The sequence below is a fragment of the Leguminivora glycinivorella genome, chromosome Z (genome assembly GCF_023078275.1).
Source record: "Leguminivora glycinivorella isolate SPB_JAAS2020 chromosome Z, LegGlyc_1.1, whole genome shotgun sequence".
In the NCBI taxonomy this organism is placed as follows: domain Eukaryota; kingdom Metazoa; phylum Arthropoda; class Insecta; order Lepidoptera; family Tortricidae; genus Leguminivora; species Leguminivora glycinivorella.
Genome location: NC_062998.1, coordinates 46,330,829 through 46,352,448, shown reverse-complemented (window position 1 = coordinate 46,352,448; position 21,620 = coordinate 46,330,829). Strand labels below are relative to the sequence as shown.

General features: G+C 38.6%; 2 protein-coding genes across 3 annotated transcripts in view; both read right to left on the bottom strand.

Annotated features, from left to right (window-relative positions):
- Window positions 1-293: 293 nt before the first annotated feature.
- LOC125241458 lies at window positions 294-4,688 on the bottom strand. Its single transcript, XM_048149963.1, has 4 exons — window positions 4,254-4,688; window positions 2,868-2,999; window positions 2,064-2,219; window positions 294-754 (listed from the first exon to the last, which is right to left on the bottom strand). The coding sequence occupies exons 1-4, from the start codon at window positions 4,686-4,688 to the stop codon at window positions 431-433; spliced, it is 1,047 nt and encodes a 348-aa protein (XP_048005920.1). The 3' UTR covers window positions 294-430.
- A 6,659-nt stretch (window positions 4,689-11,347) lies between these two features.
- The window catches only part of LOC125240759 (discoidin domain-containing receptor tyrosine kinase B-like), a 106,871-nt gene continuing 96,598 nt past the window's right edge, over window positions 11,348-21,620 (bottom strand). The window contains exons 11-15 of one of the 2 annotated variants that reach the window (XM_048148819.1): window positions 20,153-20,271; window positions 18,510-18,758; window positions 17,665-17,749; window positions 14,579-14,740; window positions 11,348-13,892 (exon numbers count right to left, since the gene is read on the bottom strand). In XM_048148819.1, coding sequence (XP_048004776.1) covers window positions 13,716-13,892; window positions 14,579-14,740; window positions 17,665-17,749; window positions 18,510-18,758; window positions 20,153-20,271 — 792 coding nt within the window. In that variant the 3' untranslated portion in view covers window positions 11,348-13,715. The remainder of the gene's footprint in view (window positions 13,893-14,578; window positions 14,741-17,664; window positions 17,750-18,509; window positions 18,759-20,152; window positions 20,272-21,620) is intronic. The other variant, XM_048148820.1, reaches the window with a different exon arrangement.

The following is a 21,620-nucleotide window of genomic DNA, read 5'->3' as shown; positions in this document are numbered from 1 at the left end:
TGTATGTCATAACACTTATTGCAAATTGCAATATAAAAAGATGAAATAAAGTTAAATACGGTACTAGAAATTTATACACCGCGCCGCGCTGTACATATAAGAAATTACTAGAGACCACTTCGTCCACTACCTGATGCTATTTCGACACCTTAAATAACCTTATTACCTTAGTTACATTTCGTAGGTAACTGTTTACAATACTCCTGAATAGTCACTTTCCTTATCGTCAAGTCCCAGTTTGTACTGAACGACTTTGAATTTAAAAAAAAGAACAGGTAATAATTAAATTTCCATTATAGTTTTGTCTATCATTTATTAATAAACGTACTCCTACAATGTATTTAATTTAATAACATACAACACTAAAAGTCCACAAGGTACCAAGTATTTAGAGTCTTACAAAAGAACAATTAACTTACTGTACCCACATTCAATTATCCGATATATCTTCCGACTCCTCTTCTCTAACCTTTATCTTGTTCTTGGTCGTTCGCCTGTTTACGTATCCCGAGTCATTTTTCTCTTTCTCAACACCTTTGCCTTCTGCTTTCGCCCGGGTCTTGATGTGGTACTTGGATCTCGGGTGCGTCGGTTTGTGTTCTTCTACTTTCTTGGTTTGATGGTGATGGTGGTGGGAGGGCGCTGCCGTGGTCAGTTTACCCTCGAAGTCCGGGAGGTCTCGTTTTAGAGCGCTCTTAAACGTCTGCCCTCGACTTGGCTCGTATAGCGCGAACGTGATTCGATCGTGGTGAATCTGAAGGTGTACACATATGAAATTAGAAATGTTACAAAAACTATGCTGTTAGCATGAGTTGCGTTTTCGCATCGTCACTTGAAGGCGCTCTCGAGAATGCAACTCAAGCTAATAGGTCAAAAATGTGTATGATAATAAAAAGCTACTGTATGGAGTACAAGTGACACTGACTAAAGTGCTAAGTATTCAGAGCATTCGACGGCGGATAGCGATAAAATTGTTTCATGGTCATATGAGATTGGTCGGAGACGAACGCCGCTCGTGACTATTTGTTCAGGCGGGTTAACCCATTCATTGCCGGCGCCTCATATTTTTAATCATCACGCAGTGCCGCTGCCTTCTACGCGAATTCGCGTCCACGGCATCACGTTAACATTTCAACGGACGCGAATTCGCGTCTGCGGCATTAGGTTATATATCACACTTGAAGGACGCGAATTCGTGTCTGCGGCATTAGGTTATTTCACACTTGAAGGACGCGAATTTGCGTCCTCGGCATCACGTTTACGCATACACAGGACGCGAATTCGCGTCTTCGGCATCCGAGATAAGAATTATGAAAATTACAAATGCACTGAATCCAGAAACCAGCGACGGTATAATATTATCCCATTCAAATCAACTGTACTTAAAAGCTGATACGAAAATGTTATTTTATTTATGAAGGATCCCATTCATTGTCGACGCCTCATATTTTTAATCATCACGCAGTGCCGCCGCCTTCTACGCGACGACGCGAATTCGCGTCCACGGCATCACGTTAACATTTCAACGGACGCGAATTCGCGTCCGCGGCTTTAGGTTATATATCACACTTGAAGGACGCGAATTCGCGTCTGCGGCATTAGGTTATTTCACACTTGAAGGACGCGAATTGCGTCCTCGGCATCACGTTTACGCATGCACACTTGCACAGGACGCGAATTCGCGTCTTCGGCATCCGAGATAAGAATTATGAAAATTACAAATGCACTGAATCCAGAAACCAGCGACGGTATAATATTATCCTTCATAAATAAAATAACATTTTCGTATCAGCTTTTAAGTAATAACTCGTGGACGCGAATTTGCGTCCTCGGCATCACGTTTACGCATACACAGGACGCGAATTCGCGTCTTCGGCATTGAATGGGTTAACATTGAGCGCGGCCCGCGGTTCGAGTTTGCCGCAAGCACGCAACGATATCACTCGACAATCCTACAGAGATTCAGTATTTAAGTATGAAAAACAAGAGTGAGGCAGACCATAAGTTGTGAAAGGTCGGATACTATGGTTGCGTTAATATTGAATGTGTTCTTTCATACGTACCCTGTACTCAACGTTGACGATGCATTCGTCCTCGTCCTCGCATACTAGCGAGTTGACGTCGGCGGGCTTGGGCACGCCGGTGGGTCGCGCGCCGACGCGCACAAAACGCCACAGCGACCGGATCCGCGGCCCGCACGCTCGAACGATGTCTTTCACCTGTCATGGACATATTGTTAGCAAAGTTCTTAACTTTATTCCAATTACGCCTCATTGATTTATAATACCTACGAACCAAAGCACGCTTCTTAGTGAATGATTACGATCTAATTTCATAATTTGTACTAAGTAGCTATGAAGTCGTAGGGAATGAGACTAATGAGTAGGTAATGAAATTACATCCCACATATAATATTCCATACATTACACCTGTCGTGTACACGTATATCTATCGCGAGCAGTGTTAAATGCCTTTATACACATTGGGCCCGATAAACCCCGAAAGATTTTTATCAACGATTCTATAGCCTACTAAGAGTAAACACCTATGTCACGTAGAGTTTAACAGTCTAATCTAATTACTAAAGTTTGTAAAGGTATCTTCTTTTCTCTGCAGCTTACTGTACTTTTGCAGTGTTCAATTTAGCGAATTGTACTACCCGCGCACTTTGCGTTCACACCTGACTGTCCAGCAGACCTACTTAGCCCGCTTAGCCGAAATGACAATCGGTCAAGCTCCATATCGGAGTTATCTCTCGCTATCCCTTTTCGAGTATTGGTTTAGACAGTTGCGTTGCGTATCATTCACGATTGTACTTCCGGGTGGCCTTGTAAGAAAAGTAGGTTCAATGTAGAGTATGTGGGCACCTTGATTTGTTCGCCGCCGTCGCAGCCAACGTTGTTGTGCGGCTCCACGCCGAACGGGTTGATGCAGGCTCGGTCGTCCGGCAGCAGGGAGTCGATCTCGAACGCGCAGCGGGGCAGCGAGTCCGTGCGTTCCTGTTGGATTCAAGTTTAATGAAATGTTGCGCGAAGACGCGCGAAGATATATTTTAGATAATTAATTGAAGACTGGTAAATTCAATTTCTAGTCTAGTTCCAATACAGTCTGTGTGTGTAGGAAACGGTGCGGAGGAGCGTTTGTATGGAGAATAAATTATAACCCCTCCCGTTGCATTATAATTAATACAATTGATGAAAGAATCAATATTAAATTGTTTTATACGCACTCAGTTCTCTTTTTTTATTCTTGCAGAAATAATACTATTTTAAGAGCAACTCAACTGGTTGAGTTTATGTAGGTAGTACCGATATTTTAATTAATTTTTTCTACTCCCGAACTGTTATTCGTCATTTATATGGTCGTGCATAGATCTTTAAAACCCTACATAAAAGTCTATTCCCCAAAGCCAGCCCCCGCCGGCTCCCGCGCACGCGCGCGGTAACGAAAAATTGAAAACGTATTGTTTGGCTCTGTTACTATTATGACAACGCATTGTGATAACTAAAGATCGTTATCAGCGTGCTGTATTGGTGGCAGACTAAATTACATTGAATAAATAACTAAAATTTGTTCAACAGATTTGTGATACTTTTGACGAACTTACTTGAATAACAATTCTAGATAGTCTTATCTAGAGTGCATTTGATTATTTGGATTAAAATAATATGTCTACACATCGCGTAATGTATTTTTATGACATAATTAATGTCATTTACGTACTATATTGTTTTAAAAATATATAGTTCATCGGAAAAGGCTTTGTACCGTAGAGGTGTAATCCTAAGAAGGTAAGTATTTATTTTGTAGTTAAGAACAAAGTGAATATTTAAATGTAAGTATTTGTTTTTTTTGCCAACCGTACCGTTTGCCACGAAAAGTGCACCTTGATAACGATCTCTAGTGATAACGTTACTGAGCGCGGGAAGCCGGCGGGGGAAAGCTTTGGGCAGCTGTCTCGAGCGCTGGCAGTGCAAACCTTTGCGTCAAAATACAGGAAACAGTTTGAATTTCATGAAAGTTATTCTAAAAAACTATTAAACACTAAGTGCATGGTCGTAGAAAAAGTATATTGTATGCAACGCTGTTTAACTGAGTTATAATAGTACCTGAGTCAAAAAATACTCGTGGTGTCTTTATTAACAATTTTCGGCTTTGCCTCAAATTGACACCCACGCTACTCGCCTGGTTTGACCTCCTTTAAACGCCGATTGCATAAAGATACTACCTATTAAATACAAAAGTTAACTTACCCAACCAATTTCGTCGCAATGCTTGGGCTCTTTATAACAGATGTAGTAAATGACGTTCTTCGTGCCATCATTGCGGCTCTCCGTCGACCAAGTATACCAAGTCTGTTCGAACATGAACATGCTGTTTATGTTGATCTGCTTGTAGATCAACGAGAAGAGCACAGCGTTCGGATGCAGAGGGGTGACCGCTTTATCCGTGGTAGATTTCACTTCCCTTCGGTCCTCATACTCTTTCTCCCGTCTGTTGTGTTTCGAGTGTTTCTTCACGTAGGGAACAATCATAGTGGTGTGTCTCTTCTCCCAGCTGTCTGTTGTGACGTATTCCTCGTCCACCCGTGAATCGTCTTGGGAGTCTGAATGCATGACCACCTTGACTTTGACGCAGGCGGCGATATGCAGCACGGAGGCGAGGAGGAGGTAACTCGGCCACCACATTTTCGAACGTACTAAATGGTTCTGCTCGTAGTTTCCAACACTTTGAATCTATATTTTGTAGTTAGGAAGGAAGTTGTTCTTTCGTGGGCTGATAAGGGCAATGTTTGTAAATAAGAGGAAACGGTGAGCGGATTTCAGAGCAAAAGGAAATCTCGTTACTTCTTGCGTTTTGTAGCAATGCGTTTGCATTGATGTGTATTTTTCCTTCAGACTACTTTTATGATATTAAACTTGAATACGCTATTGTTCGGTAGATAGGTACATTCCAGTTTGACTTATTTCATTTTGTTCAACTGCTCTTTTTATTGATCTATCGCCAACAATAGGAAGGAAATTAGCGACCTCATGTATCATGTATGTGGTCGGTCACATCTTTGTACGTGGTCACAGCCTTGGTATTTAAGGAATTATTCCTATGAATTGTTACATCAAAGCTGGTTAGCGACACCATCTTAAGTTCAGTCACACCAACTGGTGAAGGCTCTTTTGATACCTACTTCAAAAACGAATAGCAAAGTTGCATTTTATCCCCAAGAGTGCAAATTTCATACAAATTTTAACTTTATGCGCAAAGCTGGCTTGTAGGATTGAGGTTTAACTTTTAATTGATGATTTTGAATCATAAATGTTTAATAAATTGACGACTTTGATTTAGTTTGATGTACTGTTAATATATTCGTCGTCGTTGGTGTGGTGAAAAATGTTCTGTTTCACTCGGTGGGTGGCAAAATTTGTTTAACCTACGAGCCTTTTGAAACCCTCGCAACGCTGAAGATTCCACATTTAGAACCACTCGCTAAGTTCGCGGTTCAATATTGGAATCTTTCGCTTGCTCGGGTACTAATATTGGCACGTGCGGACTGTGGTTAAACAACAACTATATCCCCTTGTAAAACAAATAACTACATATTCTTAGCCTAATTTCATGAAAATACATGTGTCATTGTTAAGCTAAGACGAAAAGGAATGGGCCGTGCATAGTCGCCTCATACAAAGGAAGTGCCACATGCTACAAATCTAAAGCTTCTAATTGCATCAAGATATTATCCATGTGAATATCCATGGAGAAATATGAGGACTACGCCTTTATGAAGAAGCGGCCGTCTCCTTTCCCTCTTAACGTCTATCAGGATTCGTATAGGAGGTGCAAGCACACATTACTTGCCCTTATAGTTGGCCAAAGGCGCCTCATTAGAGATAGTATACACTAAAGAATTTACGACGGGTACCACGACGGCCGGGTGGTCTAGTGGTCAGGACCTTAGCCGCGTAAGCTGAAGACCCGGGTTCAATTCTCGGCTCGGCCACCACCACCAGTGGGCATTGTTTTTTTTACTTTCGTGTATGATATAATTATATTTCAGTTTATACAATATATCGGTCATATGCCGATCATCGGTATATTTCAGTTTAATAGGTAACTAGCTTTTGGCCGCTGCTTAGCTCGCCTTAGAAAGATACAAAAAGTAGCCTATGTCACTCTCCATCCCTTCAACTATATCCAGTAAAAAATCATAACAATTCGTCGCTCCGTTTTGCCGTGAAAGGCGGAGAAACAAACAGACACACACTTTCCCATTTATAATATTAGTATGGTTTTATCACAGGTTACAAGTTTGGAAGTGCAATAAATACGCTGGTTTATAGATTATTGCTTTTATTTGGGTACAAAGATGTAGAGTATAAAATAAAAATACTGCATTTGGTATCAACCTTTTTTTCATAAAACTTTGATTATGAAAATTAAGCATTCCGACAAATACATGTTTTACATCTATAAAATAAAAATTAAAGCATAAGATGTATCTAGTCTAATTTCATTATTTCATTTATCTATATAGAAATTGTATAATCGTATAGTACAAATAAAAAAGCGAGTGAAGTTTGGACCATTGTTAGGAATTAAAGTTTTCCATAGTGCTCAATAATTTACATCAGCTATAAGAATTCGTATTTACAAGATACATTATAAATTTCGTTCTAACGTGATATCGTCGTAGCATTAGGGGTAAGAATAGCATCACTAAGGCAGAGAGGGTGTTTTATTGTACATTATTATTAGTGCCTAGCATTACGTCACTAGTCGCCGCCGCGCCCCGCCCTCGGAGACTCTCAAACACGCTCCACACAGATTCTCCAAAATAGGTAACATAGTCTACTGTAACTTGTATCTTATAGGATAACAACATTTTCCCCTGAGCTTTGTTTTAGCCTGAACCAGTTCACGGTCAGCCATATGCATGTGAGACTATATGAAAACAATGAGAAATCTCATATTATTGTCACTTTAACGAGAATCATAGTATTTAGCTCAGTATTCATTTAAGAACGATTAAAGCAGGTTCCTTTGTTTGGAAATTTATTCACAATGCGACCGACTCCGCTTTGTAGCAGTAGTGTAGTTTTATCTCCGAGCAGGCGGGGTGCGTTCGGTAAGCCAAACAAAACGCCTTAATCCGTAGCTCTACTTACTTAAATATAATTAGACCTCTATGTATTCGATTAGCCTAACTCTATAAGACATTGGTTCCTTTAGTGTACGATAAGTACTTGTGTCGCTCACTACTAGCCAACTAAAGTCTTACGCCTAAGTGCTAGGGCCCGGTGAAGCCTTGTCGATAAATAGCGAAAATAACAGTTAACACTAGACGCTCGTCCACAAAGGCGTGTGCGGAACGGCGTGCCACAATGTCGTATTTACACGCACATTAACATTCATGTAGAAACGCACAAGGTTTCTTATAACTCATCCAAGTCTTTATTTATTATGAGTTTTTATGAACGAATAGATAGTTACATTTATCATTCATTAAGTATGCGAATTGAGGCACGCCATACCATGTATATCACAAAGTTAAAAAGTATACATTAGAATGGCCCTGATTTTACACGCAAGCCAGTGTGGACACAGCATAATAATATTGAGCCTGCGTTCGAATGGTCGCTACGCCGAGTATTTTAACCCAAAAAATAATTAGTGCCGTTTGGTGTTAGTGACTTGATGTATTTTCGAAGTACTGGCGGGCGCGCATCCGAACGAATTAGACGGATCAGGAGACTAAATATGCAACATCTTAAATTAAATAACCCTCACAATAGCTTCAAGCATGTCTACACCTGGCTGCCTAGCAAGATGCCAATCATTGAAATGAAATGAAATGATTTATTTATGCATATCATTCGCGCATTAACATACGGTACAGTTTTCTATCTTTCAACATATTTCTATCTTCCACATTAGTGCGACAAACACTGGCGTTTCGTTAGCGACGGAGTAAACGATTGGCATCTTGGATACGCACCCTGATTATGTATTTTAGATCATTCGTCCACAAACACCAGATCCACGTTCGTCGGCGAATGATCCCGGCGCAGACACAGTAACACATCATAAAAATGATCTCCAGACCCGCCCCTAAACAAAACATTATATCATAAATAGAATTCTACCTCGCACTGATACCTATCCTCATATTGTCACTATAACTGCCTTCGACGAAGCAAACTACGGAAAATAGACTTTTAACTAACATTACATCTAATATTTCATTCTATCGAATCAGATCTATGACTTACTAGCTAATATTACGTTGTATCATTTTACGTTGATATAAGTTATATGAAAATAAATGACTATAAGAATTGGTAACTTTATATGTAACGGGTCCTCTGTACGATCGATGGTTAGGGCTGTATAAGCAATATTCGGAGTCAAAACAACATGTCTTCACTTTTAGGCCGAAAAACAACTTAATATTTAGACCGTTATTGTTCGATTTGCCAATGCAACATCGGCGTATCACTCAAGACGAGACCAACATAAATGAACACTTTTCTTATGAAAATGTATACAAACTAGCTTTAGTTTCTTCAAACTGTAACATTGTATTTCAAATTTCTTCTTCAGTATTTGAATAAACTTACAATTTACATATTTTTTCAAGGGCAACAATCGTATAGAGGAGACGTTACGTTTAAAACGACAACAGCTCAGGAAGTGTAGGAAGATCGGGATTATGCGTCTATTATACGTAGCTCACTTGTGAAAGGGTAGTTAGTACTAGAGTAGTGTCGACACCGTTTCATATGAATGCTCTTATAACTATTATGTTTATGAATATTGTATGTTGATGCGGACACGACATAAAATGACACAGAATAGTAGCGTGCTGAAGTGACTCTTTACATAGTACGTATTCACAGATTTAGATATTCAGTAGATGAAGTAAATAGCACCATTTGTATGGGAACCAAGCGTGCCGACTTTTTAGCTGTCACTGAGACGTCACGGTCGGCATTTAGTGATGGGAAAACCTAAACGATTCAAAGACACCAATGCCCCTCCGCCCCGCAACAATGCAGCCGTCTCTCTCGTACACATAGATTTTATATCTGTGGGCTCGCTCGCTCACTCCCCGCTCCCCTGCAAACCATCCCAAAAATCGAGTAGTATGACAAAAAGATTCAAAGAGGGAGGTCACGCTCACGTCACGCCATTTAGCGGTTTCATTCTGTCCACGCTTTTGGATACCTTCGCGTAACATCAAGTAAGTATTTTAAATGTATTTGTTGACATTTTATAGAAACGAGAAAGATTGTTACCATTGAAACGCATAGTAAGAGACATAATCAATTCAGATAACCTAAAAATCGCAAATCGATTAACATGAATGGTATCGATTTTCTGACAGACGAATGATTTTCAACGGAGTGATTGAATAATTTTTGAATTAAATTTCAGAAATACATTTATTTAGTCGAAAAGCGGTTTTATCTTATACTTTTCCTATATGTTTACAGTATAGGTTAGGTACCTATACAGTATCAGTTTTAACTTTGTAAGCAAGCAGAATCATATTTAACTTTTTGTAGGCTATGGAAACAGCAAAGTCTCAAAAGAAAACCAGGGAAGACATTTTAGAAGCCAAAAGAAAAGCTAGCCGAATACGTCATGAAAAACCAGTTTTTCCTTCCCGTGGCTGCAATCCATTTTTCTTTTACGACCGGATCATGTGGGAAACTATAAGAAAGAGTGTTTTTAAACGTTATACTATGTTGTATATGATTAAAATTATAATATTTTCACCACACCAACTGATAAAAACTCTTGATTATTTGAAAACGGATAGCAAAAATTTCATTTTATCCACAAGAGTGCAAAGTATTTAAAAAAAAAATTAACTTGATGTCATAAGCTAGCTGGTAGAATTTACTAATATGTAAATGATAATTTTTAATCATACAAACCAAACTCCAAACTGAAAAATTGGCTTATAGAGCAGACGTTCTATGATTATAGGGAATTCTTTCTTTACAATAATAGTTCCTAGTCTTGTACTAATAATTTTTATTTATTACGATTGTATTTCAAATATTGACATGTAATTTATTTATTACCAATAAAATGATTATGATTATGATTACATATTGAATAAATTGATGGATTTTATTTAAGTAATTTGATATTTCATAGTGAGTAATTCGATTCAATTCGTGTTGGTGTAGTGAAAAAAAATTGTGTTTTACTCGGTGGCAAAGTTTGTTCAACCTTCGTGCCTTGAAACCCTCACAACGCTCAAGATTCCACTTCTCGAACCACCACTTCGCGGTTTAATATTGGAATGTTTCGCTTGCTCGAGTATCAATATTGGCACGTGCGGTTAAACAACAACTTTGCTCCTTGTAAAACAAATACGTAACTATTTTATTAAAATTAGAACACGAGTATATTTTTATTAATAACTACTAAATTGTGTTTTGTAATAGACAATAGTGTTTATCATTCGTCTGTTTGATTATCGATTACAAACGATTATTGATATTTATTGTAGAACGAACAACACTAGTCGCTAAATTTGACGGACGAATGAGAAATGGGCTGTACTACGAAGTCGAAGCGATACGCGAGAGTATCGCTAGTCTCATATTCATCATCTCTTTAACACACATGGTCGATCAAACGCTTAAAGCAAACGCAGCAATGCAATGTAAACGCCGGTTTGTAACGTAATTCTATAGTTACTTAGGTACATCCTTGGACGCATAAATAAAAATACGGAAAAAATGATTAAAAATGAATTCACGCACAATATTATTTAAAAATTACTTACGTGTGATGGGAAATATGTTTTTGTTTTTGTGCGCTGGAAATATTTGGGCTGGTGCAGTTAATTATCATGCAATGAGGCATTTTGTATTTTTTTTCTTACGTGCGGCTGCAACAGCTGACGTATGTGGACTGTCATTAGAAATGGCCATCTCAGTGGCTGCCACTGAGTTCGGACACGCGAAGTAGATACATTTGCTTCTTCTAGTGTATATTCATTTCTGTGTACGTATTAGATTATTTATGCATTGAAAGGAGTCAAAACACAGCTGGTACAATTTAAATAACCGTATTTTTGCACAAAATGATGTTATAAGCGTCACTTGAAATGCTGAAATATATATTTCAAACTCAATTATCTATTCGTGGGTAAATAACAATGATGTTAACAAAAAATATCTGATAAAACTTGTGTAAAAAAAGTAAAATGGACCGTCACGCAAAAATGTGATAAAAATAAAAAAATGTATAAAAATAATACTAACAGTGTGCTTACTTGACTAGAACGTGTATAATGCTTTCTGTGAGGTCCGATTTACATAAAAAAAATATTTGTAAAAGAGATCTTATAGCGTGCGAGCATGGATACATAAATACAATTTGTAACGATTCACATTATTAAGGGAAATTCTTAGGCAGTGTTAATCATAAGATTCTTGCAGTATCGCTTAAGGTACAATTTGATAGATTCTATACACAGTTTCAATTAACGTTTCCAAAACGTAATTGATACGTTCTGATTACGTATCGCCACAGCAGTTTACATGAAGCTAGCGGGTCCACATATCCACTTGTCAGCGGCTTACTTGGAGATGGTGTAATATATTAACCTTTCATTAGACTAGTAATTAATGTTTTTGTAACGTTGTGATTTCGCTACAAAAACTGTTTAAGGTTGTTTGCACTGAACAAGTGAATACATACTGGCTATTTCGAAGAAGTCAGAAATGCATTTGTAAAGTACCAAGTTCTTATTTGATATCCGAGATTATCAATATATTCAACTTAATTCATATCTATCAAAGTGACAATCCATACGAACTAGTTGACACAACCGTACCGTACAACACGGTGTATAATTGTCAAATATTATGCTGGAGAATTATATACAATAAGTCATATTAGGGTCCAGTCTTAAGTAACTCTTTGTAAGCATTACGGTGGATGCAGAGTTAAGTACAAAATTTACATTCATATAAAACAAGTCAACTTGTTGATGATGTAGTGATGGCCGCGAGATCGTTATGCGCTATTAATACCAATCTAAGATCCAACAAAAGTATCTACATGGCTAAAGAATTAAAGGCAGATAAACTTAGCCTACGTACGCAACGTATACAATTCGTTCGCTTCGAACCATACCTAATCAAGTAATCATAGCGTACATATGTGTGAGATCGGTTTGTTATAATTATAATATATTGTATATTTGCGTTGTGTATGTGGGTTCAGTTCATCCACTGCTTTAACACGTTCGCTACGGCAACTAGTATAACTCAACTACTTTTAATATATATATTTTTATATTATAAATGGGCTTACTATTGGCCACAGACTAGCCAAAAGCAAAAAACGTGGCCTACGATGGAGTGAACTCGCCCAGAAGATGCCTGTTCACTCTTGATTTGAAGGTTGCCGGGTTATATCAACTAAGTTTGCATGAAGTATCTCAACCAGTCCCAAAATGGACGTGTGAATTCGAAACATCAACAAACCGATAGCTTATTTATTGAATTCTATGTCCATGTAGCTACTTTTGTTGCTTAAACTATTTGGTTAGGCGGTAGCGCATGCATTTTTATGCCATGATAATATAATAGCTGCCTTATAAACTTGATAAAGGTATTCATCCAATAGCAAATATACCTTGTGCAGGATATGTTGTTAATAGTTGCTCCACTATAAAAGTTAGTGTGGGAAGTCCTTTGGTAATGTCGTATTGAGCAAGTAAAAGTTGCTCTAGATCTAATGGTCAAGATGGGTCGATATGTTGAAAAGCATCAGTGTTGTAGTTTTTTTTTAATAATCCATCACAGTAGAAGGGTTACAGTCTACGTAATAATAATGCCTCAAATTTGACAGCACAGTGTTATCTTTTATAGTTGTCAAACTCGAATCTTTATATTATTTTCTTTACCCGTCTTCTACAATTACTTATTTCGAATCATTGTCAGATCGGTGGGTCGATCATTAACGTCACAGGATACGTTACAGTTTCATTACAGCCGAGCCGCCTATAGGTGCCCGTTTGATTACCAATCATATAAGGCCGTTGCGCAGTGTCTACTACAAAGTCCGTTTTAATAAATTCGTCTCGATTTCTGTATTGATTGAGTAGGAAAATAAAGTTGCCAGAAAAAAAACTGTACCTAGCTGGAATGCATGGAGCATTGGCAGTGCGACAATTAAAAATAAATTAAAAGTGGCAACATTGTAGTGTCGTCACGCTTCGCAAAGATGCTACAACAACGTTATCACTTTTTAATGATTTTTTTTTGTTGTACGCATTTAAATAGTGTAGTAATAATACCTAAATAAATAATTTGTGAGTTATGGCAATTTACACATCATTGAATTTTGACGCGTCCGGTATCACGTTTGTCTTCGCAATGTAAAGTATATTATGTGACTTAACTTTTGACCCCGTTTCAGCAGTTTTTCAGATGTAGTACGTAAAAAGCTTTTCCTTCGCATTTTTACGGAAAGGTATGAACGTGTGACGCTATTTCAGTCAGTCTCAGTACAAAACGTACTGACACTGTCTGTACTAGCATGATAAATACGAACGTTTCCGGAAAAATACGAAGGAAAAGCTTTTCGCACTACATCTGTAGAAACACTAAAGTTGGCTATGTTTACAGGTTGAGACGAATATAAAACTGACTTCACAGTATGGGTAGAGCAGGCCTCTAGCACATGTATCACGCATGCGTGCGTTGCAGCAGCAGGTGCAGGTCGGCGAAGGCGGGGCGCGCGAGCTCGTCGCGGCGCCAGCAGGCGCGCATGAGGTCGTACAGGTCGCGCGGGCAGCCGGCGGGTCGTGCCAGCACCTCGAACAGGCCGTCGCCCAGCTGCAGGTGGGAGAGGTTCTCCAGGACCTGTAACAGGAAATCTATTAGTATTTGAATGACATCTTACAAAGATCGATCTAATCCCATCCCATTCTAAACATGAAATAAATGTTATATACACAAAGAAAAATTATCAAGGCCTCCAAGTATCCCGAGCTGTAATTGAACCAGCGTCCGTCGTTGACCGGTTTAGGCATCCGTCCGGTAAACGGCGGACGCTGGTTCAATTACAGCTCGGGATTTAATCACGAAGGCAAGGGTGGAAAATTTCAAGTATATGACATTTCCGAAGGGTCGTGAAAGAAGATCCATAAATAGGTACTACAGAATTGCGTTACATGCCAACGATGTCGAAAGGAATTATTTATAATTTTCAATTGGTTACGGCACTGTACAGCCAGCATACGATAGTTTTACAGAGGAAATTGGATCATATAAAATAAAATTGCGTAGCGTCAGGTTTAGTGAGTCTTAAAAAAGCTTTTGCACCCCTGTAGAAGGAAGAATATATGTACAAGTATAAGATTTTATCCAAAAAAATATCCCTTTAATGAAAAAAGAAAACATAGTAAAGTACCGTATCTTTTTCTCTAGGGCTTTGAGGTACGTTTTTTTCTTAGACTTTATCCGTTTATACGGAGTTACATATGTCTTTGATTATGGCTTACGGGAACCATTAGAGACTGTTGTGTGCAGTATAATGTTGTGCTGACCTCGTTTTCGGTGAGGTGCTCGTAGGGGCGGCGGCGGCAGAGCGTGAAGATCTCGTGCAGGGTGACGGCGAACGCCCACACGTCGCTCTTGGTCGTGTACTTGCCCAGCAGCACCGACTCCCACGCCGCCCAGCGCAGCGGGAGCGGTATGCGACCGTCCACCTGGATTTAGGTAATGCTTGCATATGCATATCCTTTCGTTTTCTTCGTATACATAATGTAAATGAGTAATTCCCGAAAAGTTTGTACATTTGGATCACGTCTCCGATTTTGATAAAAATTGGTAGGCTGATAGAGTCCATGATTCTGAGCAAGATCCACCAGGTTTCCCAAAATGTCCCAGGTAGTTTGTATGAAACCTTCCTTTTTTGTTACCAGATTTCTATACATTTTCGGTAACAAAAAAGGAAAGTTTCATACAAACTGCTTGGGACATTTTGGGAAACCTAGTGGATCATGTTCAGCATCATGGACTCTATCATCCTACCAATTTTTATCAAAATCAGAGACGTGATCCAAATGTACAAACTTTTCGGAAATTGCTGAAATGAGCAATTCCCTTTAAGTCTGTACATTTAGATCACGTCTTTTTTTTGGAGAAAAATTGGTAGGCTGATAGAGTCCATGATGCTGAACAAGGTACACTAGGTTTACCAAAATGTCCTAGGTTGATTGTATGAAACTTTCCTTTTTTGTTACCGAAAATGTATAGAAATCTGGTAACAAAAAAGGAAGGTTTCATACATAAACTACATAGGACATTTTGGGAAACCGAGTAGATCTTGCTCAGCATCATGGACTCTCTCAGCCTACCAATTTTTATCAAAATCGGAGACGTGATCCAAATGTACAAACTTAACGGGAATTGCACAAATTCTCCTAACTCTCAGGACGAAAGTACACTATCATATATATGATCATAGGTCTGTATACTCTGTATGCCTCCCTTTTTTAACCCCCGATGCATAAACGAATAGGTGTTATAAGTTCGACGTGTCTGTCTGTGGCATCGTAGCTCCCGAACGGATGAACCGATTCACATTTAGTTTTTTTTGTTTGAAAGCTGAGTTAGTCGGGAGTGTTCTTAGCCATGTTTCATGAAAATCGGTCCACGATGTCGGGGATTTTTCAAAATTTTAATTTTGTAGTTAGGTCAGTCTCTAACGTGAAGAAAAAGGACGGCATGTCTATGATCATATTTCTATGATAGTGGACTATCGGCCGTAGAAAATACAGAGACGGTGGGGCGTAGCTGTAGTAACTATCATGTTTTTTGGTAATCAATTAGTAACTATATAGGTATAGTATGAATTTTTTGAAACGAACGTTTCTAAACAAAGGCATTGTTCCTTTTGTGTTGAGCAAGAGCTTCTGTTTAGGCACGTGCTAAGACAACAAGTTAATTTAAAAAGCAACTGTATCCTGATAATTGTAAGGTTCAAATCTGTGCAGGAGCAAATTTGAGATAGATTGTTTTGGAAATGTGAAGCGATAGACCACACCGGTATAGTTGCAAGTACACAGCGCTTCTAATACTTTGATACTTGGTGGTGGTGGTGTAAGTAATGAAACACGTAGGTATATCACTGTTATTTTTTATTAATGATTTTGTTAACAATCAACAATTGTATATAGCAATATATAAATAATTAATTACATAAATATTAGGTACAAGTCTATAGACATACACATTTTTTTCGTACTGTATTATTTATACTTTGAAATTTAGATTTATTGTATGTAACTAAAGTATTTATTTTATTTGTTTTTACTGTAGTTATTACGATTTAAATTTTTTTATTGATTTTTTTATATTCCTAATTGTTAGACAAACATTCCTAATAATTTAAATTACGGTTTGTTTAGTTATTTATGTTATTTTATATATCAAGACTTGTACCTAATATTTATGTAATTAATTATTTATATATTGCTATATATAATTGTTGATTGTTAACAAAATCATTAATAAAAAATAACAGTGATATACCTACGTGTTTCATTACTTACACCACCACCACCAAGTATCAAAGTATGTATTAGAAGCGCTGTGTACTTGCAACTATACCGGTGTGGTCTATCGCTTCACATTTCCAAAACAATCTATCTCAAATTTGCTACTGCACAGATTTGAACCTTACAATTATCAGGATACAGTTGCTTTTTAAACTAACTTGTTGTCTTAGCACGTGCCTAAACAGAAGCTCCCGCTCAACACAAAAGGAACAATGCCTTTGTTTAGAAACGTTCGTTTCAAAAAATTCATACTATATTTGTGTATAAAATTTGATTGAGTTACATTACATTAAATACAGATGTACATTAGACTTGTATATCCTTTCGTTCTGTGATTGAACACAAAGTTCACTTCGTATACAAAATGTAAATGCTCATAACTCTAACAATACATAAGTAGGTATGGTTTATTAGTTAACAACAAATATTGTCAAAATATTTCCATTAATGTTAATATCGAGGGAGTAAATTTATAGGTTTTGTATTTGTTAGCGATAATCCTGTCTATTCTCCTCTCAAGCGGAAAAATAATGCTATCATGTTTTTTTGGAAATAAAATATTAACTTTACCGTAAAATGTGCCTAATTTGCACAAAAATTTGCTCCAATTTATGAAAATTACGAATATTTTTTAAACTGTTCATTATAAAATACTCGTATCAGATCAGTTCATATCAAAATATTATCTTATTGGTCTTAATTTTGTCGGGAAAATAACGTTATATATTACTGTTTTTATATATCTGAAGCAATGAAAAATTATCCAAAGATACCTATTGTTTGGGGTATCTTTGCTTTTACCCACGGTTTACTATGGGGCGCATTGTTACCCCATTTGGCTCCAAATTAAAAGTTCCCGCCAAAAATTAAGATTATTTCATGAATAACAGAAAAATTTAAATTATATATACATGTATTTAATTTAGTATATGAGTTCTAAATAATAACACAGAAATAAATGAATAATATTAATCGGAAGTCAGTTTTCTGATTGGAGCCTAGTTAATCAGGGGGAGCAATGTAGGCACGTTTAACGGTACATATATTAGCGTATAAATTTTGTAACTTACCTTATAATAGTCACAGGCGTAAGCCTCGTTGTCGGTGCCAAAATCGCTGATCTTGACTTGGTACCCTTTGCCGACGAGGATGTTCCTAAACAAACAACGGTTTGATTAGTTAGGGTACACATATTTTATGCACAAATAGGTGTTCAAACGTTTTCAGTGTACACTTCGGTACGATTTGGAACGAACCAACCTTGAAATCTCATTTATAACTCATACCTACAGGTACATTCCATATTACTAAGGTCTCAAGCATTAATACACTGCTAAACGAGTGTAAATTATTTTAAATGATATATGTGCAGTCGAGTTCATAATCTAAAGCTTTAAATATAAATGAGCATAGAAAGATAGACGCATCTGAACAAATTAACCAATACAAAATACATAAGTAGCTCATATCGTCACTACTTTAAAAAAAACTTGTATCTTCTTGTATTCTGTCAATGAAAAGAAAATTGTAGTAAGTATGTATGGAATGCATATAGACTTACTGCGTTTTAACTTTGAGAAGCAGCGTGAGATACGAGGTTTTTTTAAAGTAGTGACGATATGTTCCTCCAGTTCCAAGGACTTTAGCACAACAACGAGAAGCGATTGTCCGTCAGACATTACTTTTTAGTGCCGGATTCTAAGACTCGTACCTGGCTGCCAAGTCGCGGTGTACAAAGTTGAGCGACTCCAAGTACTGCATGCCAGCGGCGATCTGCGTGGCTATGCGGAGGCTAGGCGTAGTAGCGCACTCGGCGGAAGCGGTGCTGCCCTCAGTAGCGCACACAGTTCCAAGTACTCCAGTACTGAGAGAGGCGACCGACTCTCATACACAACATTTAGTTCAAGTATCCTACCTGGCTGCCAAGTCGCGGTGTACAAAGTTGAGCGACTCCAAGTACTGCATGCCGGCGGCGATCTGCGTGGCTATATGCAGCAGCGCACTAGGAGGTGGCGGTGCCGCCCTCAGCAGCGCACACAGGTCGCCCAGCTCCAAGTACTCCAGCACCACGGCGAGCGGCGGGGAGCGACAGGCGCCTAGAACTCGCGCCAGGTGCGGTGAAGATAGCGCTGCGAGGATGCGCACGTCGCGCTCGAACTCCTCCCTGTGGGTGAAATAGTGGGTCAATGCGGGACATCGAATAGGGAAATGAAAATTGAGTGAAACGAAAGCAGTTCGAAATTTGATTATCTATTAAGACGTCTATTAAATAATAGAATATAACTACTTACATACTTACAAATTTAGTAGGTAGATACATATATATGTATCTCTTAAAACCTGATCAGAAATATATGACTACGCGCCATGTTGCGGAATTTTATTATAACTATTTCTTTCATACTATACTGCCGGCGTAGACGAATGGCAATTGTCGACGCCAGACGTCGACAGAAATGCAGTCTCGCTCTGTCGCGCCAATAAGCAAGAGTGATAGCTACGAAACAGATATTATCGTGAGCATTTGTGCAGTTGGCTACGTAGCCTGAACCAGGGGCGGCTCACTCCGCGATCCTTTCGCCGCGCTACAAGTACATGCCGGCGGCCGCGAGTTCGCGGCCCATTCAGTGGCGACGACCTTCGCGCGGCGCAATAGAATTCAATGTCGTCTGCACGCGTGCGGTCCGTTTGTTAATGTAGGTAAGAACTTAGAATGGCGGCGTTTTGTGAACATCAAAGGAGTGAGCCTTCTGTACTTGTACTATTACATATTCTGTGCCTGAACATCAGAATAACAGCGCCCTCTTGACAGTCCATCCATCCATACTAATATTATAAATGGGATAGTGTGTGTGTCTGCTTGTCTGTCTTTCACGGCGTGACGGAGTGACTAATTGACGTGATTCTTTAAGTGGAGATAGTTGGAGGGATGGAAAGTGACATAGGATACGTTTTGTCTCTTTCTAACCTCCCACTTTCCTAAATCGAGTTACTGTCGAAGTAAAATGTGTAATCACAGTGCATAGACTGCCATTTGACACATGCTTAGGACTTTTGAACCTCAGTTTTGTCAATTTGGCCCATATTCTTAGGTTGATATGTGTCAAAATGTCAAATATTAATATTAGCGCTATCTAGCTGACCTAACCCCAAAGGTGTAATGCAATCTAGGCCACCGTACCTTTTTCTGTATGGTACCAAGGTACGTTTTTTTCTTAGACTTTATCTGTCTATACGGAGTTATATATGTTTTTGGTGGACCCATAGTACAAGCTATGCTTAGTTTGGGGCTAAGTTGATCTGTGTAAGGTGTCCCCAATTTTTTTTTTTTTTTTTTTTTTTTTTTTTTTTAATTAATAGGTGAGTTAATGCGAGCGAAGCCGCGGGCAAAAGCTAGTAGTCATATATTTCTGGTCAAGCTTATCAAAAGAAGTAAGCTGGGACAAAATAATACTGCTAAACATTATTAATGTAAATCTAACAGGCTTGCAGCAAAGCTGATGAGAAGGCGGAGTAGGATTAGCAGTAAAGTGATAATAGTCTATAAGCTATGCATACATGATGTACCTCTCCTTGGCGGACGCGTCGTGGCAGAGGAACTTGACGGCCACCAGCCGCTTCTCGGGCGTGATGGTGCCGTTGTACTCGGGCACGCCGTCCGCTTCCGCCACGTACACCTGAAACGAAAATAAATGTCAAACTGTCCCACGGTCAACTCAAGGCTTGTATATTGGAAACTTACATTAAAGGAATGGCACTAATTGAAACCGATACACGTACTCTTATGGACATGTCAAACATTTCTTTTTTCATTTTTTTTTCAAAGGTAAATATATACATTTTTAGGGTTCCGTAGTCAACTAGGAACCCTTATAGTTTCGCCATGTCTGTCTGTCCGTCCGTCCGTCCGTCCGTCCGCGGATAATCTCAGTAACCATTAGCACTAGAAAGCTGAAATTTGGTACCAATATGTATGTCAATCATGCCAACAAAGTGCAAAAATAAAAAATGGAAAAAAATGTTTTATTAGGGTACCCCCCCTACATGTAAAGTGGAGGCTGATATTTTTTTTCATTCCAACCCCAACGTGTGATATATTGTTGGATAGGTATTTGAAAATGAATAAGGGTTTACTAAGATTGTTTTTTGATAATATTAATATTTTCGGAAATAATCGCTCCTAAAGGAAAAAAAGTGCGTCCCCCCCCTCTAACTTTTGAACCATATGTTTAAAAAATACGAAAAAAATCACAAAAGTAGAACTTTATTTTTGAGAAAAATACGGAAAACTACGGAACCCTACACTGAGCGTGGCCCGACACGCTCTTGGCCGGTTTTTTCATTTTAAAGTTACTCGCCAAACTGCTCCTACGGTATGTTCGCAAGACAGCGCTCACTTTGTACAATGCTATGCACTGTACTTAAGTTGTTGCCATTTTAAATAATGCTTACCCTAAATTTAACGTTAGATAGTAATCTAAATACACATATAAAAGAAGAAACTGACTGACTGACATATCAACGCACAGCCGAAACCGCTAGTCCTAGAGATTCCAAATTTGGCACGTACGTTTCTTATAAGGGCCCACATCAAGTGTCTCGCGAGCGTAGCGTCGGGCCAACTGTATGTCAAAGCCTGACGCCGCGTCGGCGCGACGTCGATGCGGCGTTTTTTTCCATACAGTTGGCTCGACGCTACGCTCGCGAGACGCTTGATGTGGGCCCTTATAAGAAACGTACGTGCCAAATTTGGAATCTCTAGGACCAGCGGTTTCGGCTTTCTTTTCGGAATAGCTAGTTTTTACACTTCACTTTTCAAAATAGTACAAGTTTGAGACATTTTGATGATTACGGCCGTTGAAACTAATTTGACCACATTAGATTTAACATAGATAAGATAACTCTACCAAATTATAAGAGTTCCGGCCGTAGGCCATTAAAATCACACAGAACGGCAATCGGCGAATTATATATCGTATAGTTCGCTTGTTTCTATCACTGTCCGTATTAGCCAATCCTAGATATT

Excerpts from the sequence above, each read along its gene's own strand:
- LOC125241458 (XM_048149963.1), bottom strand. The coding sequence starts at position 4,688 with ATGTGGTGGCCGAGTTACCTCCTCCTCGCCTCCGTGCTGCATATCGCC. Across the intron at positions 3,000-4,253 it reads ATTGCGACGAAATTGGTTGG|GAACGCACGGACTCGCTGCC; the intron begins GTAAGTTAACTT and ends TGAATCCAACAG. Across the intron at positions 2,220-2,867 it reads ACGGCGGCGAACAAATCAAG|GTGAAAGACATCGTTCGAGC; the intron begins GTGCCCACATAC and ends TGTCCATGACAG.